The 7,861-nt window shown below is 44.7% G+C and overlaps 1 protein-coding gene across 5 annotated transcripts in view; it reads left to right on the plus strand.

Moving 5' to 3' along the window:
- The window catches only part of SALL1 (spalt like transcription factor 1), a 17,726-nt gene extending 11,651 nt beyond the window's left edge, over nucleotides 1-6,075 (plus strand). For 4 of the 5 annotated variants that reach the window (XM_027646773.1, XM_027646771.1, XM_027646769.1 and 1 more), the window contains 2 exons: nucleotides 1-3,011; nucleotides 4,072-6,075. The exon at nucleotides 1-3,011 is cut by the window's left edge and continues 396 nt beyond it. In XM_027646773.1, coding sequence (XP_027502574.1) covers nucleotides 1-3,011; nucleotides 4,072-4,512 — 3,452 coding nt within the window. In that variant the 3' untranslated portion in view covers nucleotides 4,513-6,075. The remainder of the gene's footprint in view (nucleotides 3,012-4,071) is intronic. The other variant, XM_027646774.1, reaches the window with a different exon arrangement.
- Nucleotides 6,076-7,861: the final 1,786 nt, after the last annotated feature.

Below are 7,861 nucleotides of genomic sequence, written 5' to 3' on the forward strand. Positions count from 1 at the left end.
CTGTAACAACCTCTCTACCTCACATAGGGGATCTGACAACATTAGGCAACTTTTCAGTGATAAATAGTAATGTAATAATTGAAAACCTGCAGAGTACAAAAGTGGCAGTAGCACAGTTCTCCCAGGAAGCGAGATGTAACGGTGCATCCAACAGTAAGCTCGCTGTACCTGCCCTGATGGAGCAGCTGTTGGCATTGCAGCAGCAGCAGATCCATCAGTTGCAACTGATTGAACAAATTCGTCACCAAATATTATTGTTGGCTACCCAAAATACAGACATGCCAACATCCAGCTCTTCTCAAGGTACTTTACGAACATCTGCCAACCCCTTGTCCACGTTAAGTTCCCATTTATCCCAGCAGCTGGCTGCAGCAGCTGGATTAGCACAAAGCCTTGCTAGTCAATCTGCCAGCATCAGTGGTGTGAAACAGCTACCCCCTATACAGCTACCTCAGAGCAACCCTGGCAACACTCTAATTCCATCCAATAGTGGCTCTTCTCCAAATATTAACATATTGGCAGCAGCAGTTACAACACCGTCCTCAGAAAAAGTGGCTTCAACTATTGGTGGCTCACAGCTCAACAACCCACCAGTATCAGCATCATCTTCACCAGCTTTTGCAATAAGCAGTTTATTAAGTCCTGCATCTAATCCACTTCTACCTCAGCCCACCCCTAGTAACTCTGTTTTCTCCAGTCCCTTGTCCAATATTGGAACACCTGCAGAGGATTTAAACTCCTTGACTGCCTTGGCACAGCAAAGAAAAAGCAAGCCACCAAATGTGACTGCTTTTGAAGCAAAAAGTAATTCAGATGAGGCATTCTTTAAGCATAAATGCAGGTTCTGTGCTAAAGTGTTTGGGAGTGACAGTGCCTTGCAGATTCATTTGCGTTCTCACACTGGCGAGAGGCCATTTAAATGCAACATATGTGGAAACAGGTTCTCTACAAAGGGAAACTTAAAAGTCCACTTTCAGCGTCATAAAGAAAAATACCCTCATATTCAAATGAATCCGTACCCGGTGCCAGAGCATTTGGACAATATTCCTACAAGCACGGGTATTCCTTATGGGATGTCTATACCACCAGAGAAACCTGTCACGAGCTGGCTGGACAGCAAGCCAGTCCTCTCCACCCTAACAACTTCTGTTGGCCTGCCACTCCCACCAACGATTCCAAGCTTGACCCCATTCATCAAAACTGAGGAGCCTCAGCCGATTCCCATTAGCCATCCTTCTGCTAGCCCTCCCTGCTCTGTCAAGAGCGACTCGGGAACAGCTGATCCCACATCAAAAATTTCCAATGGACTTTCTGATGAGGTAGAGTCTGGTGCTTTGCCTACCTCAAATGGCAAAATCGAAGAAAACCCTCAAAACACAAGCACCATCACTAACATGAGTAGCTCCGTGAGCTCCCCGGCAGCAGACTCGGGCTCCAGCGGTGTCGCCACTTTTACAAATCCACTGATGCCTCTAATGTCAGAGCAATTTAAGGCAAAATTTCCATTTGGAGGACTATTGGATTCAACGCCAGCATCTGAAACATCAAAGTTGCAGCAACTGGTAGAAAACATTGACAAAAAGGCAACTGATCCTAACGAGTGCATCATTTGCCACCGAGTTCTCAGCTGCCAGAGCGCACTGAAAATGCATTACCGCACACACACCGGTGAGAGGCCATTTAAATGTAAAATCTGTGGTCGTGCTTTCACTACTAAGGGCAACTTAAAGACTCATTACAGTGTCCACCGTGCCATGCCCCCGCTGAGAGTGCAACATTCATGCCCAATCTGCCAGAAAAAATTCACCAACGCCGTTGTGCTACAGCAGCATATCCGAATGCACATGGGAGGGCAGATCCCCAACACCCCAGTGACAGAAAACTATCCAGAGTCAATGGAATCAGATACGGGATCTTTTGATGATAAGAATTTTGATGATATAGACAACTTCTCAGATGAGAATATGGAAGACTGTCCTGACAGCAGCGTGCCAGATACACCTAAGTCTGTGGATGCATCACAAGACAGCTTGTCTTCTTCCCCTCTGCCCCTGGAAATGTCAAGTATTGCTGCTTTAGAAAATCAGATGAAGATGATCAATGCAGGACTTGCTGAACAACTTCAGGCAAGCTTAAAGTCGGTTGAAAATGGGTCAGTGGAAGGGGACGTTTTGACTAACGATTCGTCATCTGTCGGTGGTGATATGGAAAGCCAAAGTGCTGGAAGCCCTGCTGTCTCAGAGTCTACCTCTTCCATGCAGGCCTTGTCCCCATCCAACAGCACTAATGATTACCACAAGTCACCAAGTATCGAAGAGAAACCAGTAAGAGCTTTACCAAGTGAGTTTGTCAACGGTTTGTCTCCAACCCCTGCTAACAGTGGTGCTTTGGACTTGACGTCTAGTAACACTGATAAAATAATTAAAGAAGAGTCTCTGAGTATGCTCTTTCCTTTCAGAGATAGAGGTAAATTTAAAAACACTGCATGTGACATTTGTGGCAAAACATTTGCTTGTCAGAGTGCCTTGGACATTCATTACAGAAGTCATACCAAAGAGAGACCATTTATTTGCACAGTTTGCAATCGTGGCTTTTCCACAAAGGGTAATTTGAAGCAGCATATGTTGACACATCAGATGCGAGATCTACCATCACAGCTTTTTGAGCCCAACTCCAGTATTGGCCCTAATCAGAACTCTTCAGTTATGCCTGCTAATACACTGTCATCGCTCATAAAGACTGAGGTGAACGGCTTTGTGCACGGCTCTCCTCAGGACAGCAAAGAAGCACCCTCTGGTCTTGTTTCTTCGGGGCCACTGTCCTCTGCCACGTCCCCTGTGCTGCTCCCTGCTCTCCCCAGAAGAACTCCAAAACAGCACTACTGCAACACGTGTGGGAAAACATTTTCTTCTTCCAGTGCTCTGCAGATCCATGAAAGGACACACACTGGTGAGAAACCTTTTGCCTGCACTATATGTGGAAGAGCATTCACAACAAAAGGCAATCTGAAGGTACTTTTTCCTCTTGCTGCTCTTAGGCTTTATTTTCTCCTTCCTGGGGGTTTTCAGTTTTTTACATCTATTAATGTTGTAAGCAGTGGTGCCTTTGGGTATCTGTGGTGTGACAATGTGTTTAGTCAGCTCTGGTAGACCTAGGCGGCCTCTTGCTGAGTGCTCATGTTGGCAGCAGGTCTGAGGCATGAGCTGTTTTGGCTTAATTAAAATTTATCTACCAGCAAAAACTGTCTATGTAGAGTGTGAAACAGAACAGCCAAATGATGGTAAGGAGTATTAATTAACAGAGAAATGAGTTTTGTAACTCACACACCTCTTCAAGAGGTGAAAGGCTCTTGAATGTGCTCTTTTTCATACCTATCATGTAAGATGAGTGTTTAAAAAAACTATTAATATAATTCTGGAAGTAATGGGCGTTACTTTAATTGATTATATAACTAACATTTCCTACTGATATGTGTTTGAAAAAGCAAATATACTTAAGTTTTAGAACACCAGTTGAGCACTTTACTGTGTACATTTTTCTGTTGACAGAGTATTTCTCTAGAGGTTGCTGCCAGTAATGTGAGGTACATAATTACTTTCAGGCCATTCTATCTATACAGGAGGCTCTCCAATGAGCAATCAGTAAAGGATACTTTCTGCCTGTCTGAAAAGGACGTTTATAGGGTAAAGGGTGTCAAATACAATACTTACCATTGCAATGAAAGTGGACATAGCAATTCTAGCCCTGAAAGCAGCTATCTGCAATTGACAGAACAACACAAAGTCATTATAAACTAAATACATGTAAAAAAAAAAAAGAGTAAGAAGCAATGCATTGTTGAGCAGCAGAACAGGGTATTGTGGGTAATGATGATGGGCTAATCCAGAAGTAGTTTATTTATTATTCCAGATGGGAAATGGAGCCCTGCATCCTCTACCTTTAATGCCATTCATTAGGTAACAAGACTGGACACGTTCATGGACTCCTGCCTTCTCAGTGATCAAAATAAGTTTGAAATCCCTGTCAACGCCTATTTTTTGTTTGTTTGTTTCTTCCTTTCTTTCTTTCCAGGTTCACATGGGCACTCACATGTGGAACAGTACTCCTGCAAGACGAGGCAGACGACTTTCTGTAGATGGCCCCATGACATTTCTAGGAGGCAATCCTGTAAAGTTCCCAGAAATGTTTCAGAAGGATTTGGCTGCGCGGTCAGGGAACGGAGACCCATCCAGCTTCTGGAACCAGTATGCAGCTGCACTCTCCAATGGCTTGGCCATGAAGACCAACGAGATCTCTGTCATCCAGAATGGCGGCATCCCTCCAGCACCGGGAGGCCTGGGCAACGGGGGCAGCTCTCCCATCAGTGGCTTGACAGGAAGCCTGGAGAAGCTCCAGAATTCAGAACCCAATGCACCTCTAGCTGGTCTGGAGAAAATGGCAAGCAATGAAAATGGGACAAACTTCCGTTTTACGCGTTTCGTGGAAGACAACAAAGAAATTGTAACAAATTAGAAAAAAACCTCCATAAATAACATTCCTGCATATAGTGCAACCTAGGGTTGCTTTTTTCAAGCTGCAGGCTACAACATTACAAAGACTTTGTTTTGTACCGTGTTCTACTTCTAGAGTTCTAAGAGAGCTTATTTATTAGTGATATAACCTTGCTTTGCAAACAAATGCAAGCATTAACTTTGGTCTCCCGTATTTTGAACTAAATACTAATCGACTAGAGTGCTGTAAACTTGCTGTAACATTTATGGCAGTTGCAAGTCTGTTCTGCTAGGTGATCTTATTCTGGCATTAACTTATTTTCTATATCCAGTTTAACATGAACTCTGGTATTGATGCGATGCCTCAGTGATGCATTAGATCTCTAATAAAAATCTGTATATAAATGTACACTTTGATCCTGCTGGAAACTGTATCAGCAAACACATTGTTTAATTTTTCCAAACAAAATTAAAAAAAAGGACTGAGAGAATATAGACTGAACAGTGTGGGTCCTTTACACAGCTCAGTTTTTGATTTTTATTATAAAATTAAAACTGCTTTAATTTTTGTAGGTTTAACATTTTCCGTTTTGAACTGTTATTTGTATTGTGCTTTTTACTTGAGTCGTCTTAAATGTTAATACATTTCTGTACAGTAATAAGCACGCGGATTATTAGAGGAGATACTGAAGTGTTGTTTTGGTAGTTGAAACTGAGACGTAACATTTTGCCTTGTAGGTATATTCATTATAGAAAATGTGCTGGACTTTCACAATGCTGCTAAGTATGGCATCTTGAACAACTTCCGTGGACAACTGTAGATGCTCCTGTATATACAATAAGACATCACTTTCATTAAAATGTACATACGTTCCTTACAAGACCAAGCCCTACTCCTTGACCAAGGGAACAAGTATAGTGTTTATTTTGTATTAGGTATTGGGGGGGGCAGGGGGAACCTTGGACTGTTACATGCACTTTCTCGGAAAGTTGAAAGGAAAAGAGGTCCAGTTTCTTTAACATTTAATACTTACTAACAGCAGAGATACTGTAATTTTACTCGAGTAATCAAATACATTTTTGCAACAGATAAAATTCGCTGTCTCTGTGTTTTTAAAGTGTACCTGTATTTAGTAATCATTTTGTATTATTTAGCCTTTCCCTTGGTTAACATGAACTGTCCAGGTTGTATGTGTGTGTTTATATTTGTAAGTATGGGTATACATATATGTATTGCATATTAATTGCTAGTATATTTTTCATACCCCCTAATAGTGGGAAATTTCTCCTTAACTATTCAACTCCTTCTCATAAAATTGTAGATATTTTGGCATTTTTAGTTTCTTTATTAAAAAAAAATGCTGCTAGCAAAGACCTTATTGAGCCTAGGTAAGTTTCCTTTGAAGGAAATAATTTATTACATTTAAGGCTTGATTTGGTTCAAATGCTTTATATTTGATATTAATTTTATTTTATGAGATTGTATGTTTGTGGCATGCTTACACTGCTATATCTGTGTTAAGATGCCCACTTGCAAGCCTCCATATATTATATGGGGTTTATAACTTGATTGTAAAAACAAAAACAAAAAACCAACCAAAACCTAATTGCTTTGGCCTTGCACATGATTTGGCTTCCCTTAAACACATGCAATGATTATTAACCTCAAATGAGTTTGTCAAACAGAATTCAGCCCAGTATTTTTACCCAGTGGAGTTTTATCTCTTTACATCGTTATTTAACAGAAACTAAATGAGATTGGCTGCCTTCAAAACCACCAACAGGCATAGCCAATTTTGGGTCCATGTGACTATATATATATTTTTTTACTATTCCAAAATTCAGGTGATTTGCATTATGGGATTTTCTTCAGTGTCACTGTGGGGGGAGTTGCCCAGCTTTTTAAACAAGAAGTGATCACTTAGCTCGTCCCCTTGCAGCTTGAGTTGCAAATTGGGCATCAGAGAGTATTTAAAACTGAAGAGCTGGAGTGAGAAATACTCTTCTTGAGGAGTTTTCCCCTTCCTATGGTTATGAATCCTGCATATTAACACTGTAGTCTGGATACCTCTTGGATTTCATGTCTTTAGGACTTTTCCTGTTCGAATGTGATGATTCACCTGGTACATGGTATGCATTTTTGTTAACATGTAAGTTGTACGCTAGAGCCAGCTGGCTTGTCAATGTGAATATTTAAGAATTCCAAGTCACCTTTTGGTCTTAGAAAAAGGTAAATTAAAAGGATTTTGATGATTTTATCAATGAAATACTAACTAATTCTCCTTTTAAACTGAGTTGAGATTTGTGCAACAGAGATGTTGCCAGAGAAGGGCTAGCAGCCCCCAGCGCTCCGGGAGGGTTTGTCTCGTTTCCACGACTCGAGTTTCATCAGTGCCTTTAACTCCAGCCCTCGGAACCTCTTCCCACGCGGAAGCGGAGTCTTTAGCTGCCGAGGGAAGCCGCTCCCGGGGCACCCGGACGCTCCTGCCGCCGGGAAACGTAACGCGCTTGGCTTTTTTCGGGGGAAGAAAACAAAAAAAAAAAGAAAAAAAGATTTTCTTTCTCGCAGCTAAGGGCCTTCCCCCGGCCCCGTTCCCTGAGCGGAGCCCGCCCCGCGTTCACAGCGCATCCCCGGCTGGGCTGAGGGGGCGCCGGGACTGCGGAGGCGCAGCTGCCCCAGGGGCTGCGCTCCCTCGCTCCAGCCCCGGCGCCCCCTGCGAGAGCCCACAGACCCTTTTCTCCCCCAGCCTTTCGGAAGCGTTTCCCTGAGGTGGCGGGGTGTGCGTCAGGCGAGGCTCCCCGGGACACCCCTCGGGCCGGCGGGGCGGGGGTTCCCCGATGAGGTCGGGCGCTGCCCCGCCCGCCCCGGTGCCGCCGCTTCGCTCTGCGCTTCCCTCGCTGCCGTCGCGGAGGTTGGTGCCGGAGGTCGGTGCCGGCGGGAGGAGCTGCCCGTGCCTCCTCCTGCGCGGAGGGCGCCCGGGCCGTTCTCCCCTCGCTGCCGAGGGGCTTTTCCGTTCCCTTCCTCCTCCCACCCCCGAACGGAGCTGCGGAGGCCGGGGACGCCGTCCCTGTGCCCGCAGGATGCGGTGCCAAGGGCCGGCTCGGGGCTCCCCGCCCCGTCAGGCGGAGCGCCCGGCTGGCTGCCTGCGAGGGAAGTGGGGGAAAGGGAAGGGGGGTGGAGGGGAATAATTTGCTCTGGAAACACGGAATGTTAAATTTCCCGTTACTCGATACCAGACCGTGGGGACGGAGGGAAGTTACCTCTCCCCAGAGCTGTCCTGGCAAGCGCACAAAGGTGCTCGCGTCGCCTCGCAGCTGGAGCCGCGCTACCTCCTTGCAATTACCCAGCGCAGCGTTTCCTATTCACAGAC

The sequence above is a fragment of the Corapipo altera genome, unplaced genomic scaffold (assembly GCF_003945725.1).
Source record: "Corapipo altera isolate COAL_440 unplaced genomic scaffold, ASM394572v1 62, whole genome shotgun sequence".
NCBI classification, from domain to species: Eukaryota; Metazoa; Chordata; class Aves; order Passeriformes; family Pipridae; genus Corapipo; species Corapipo altera.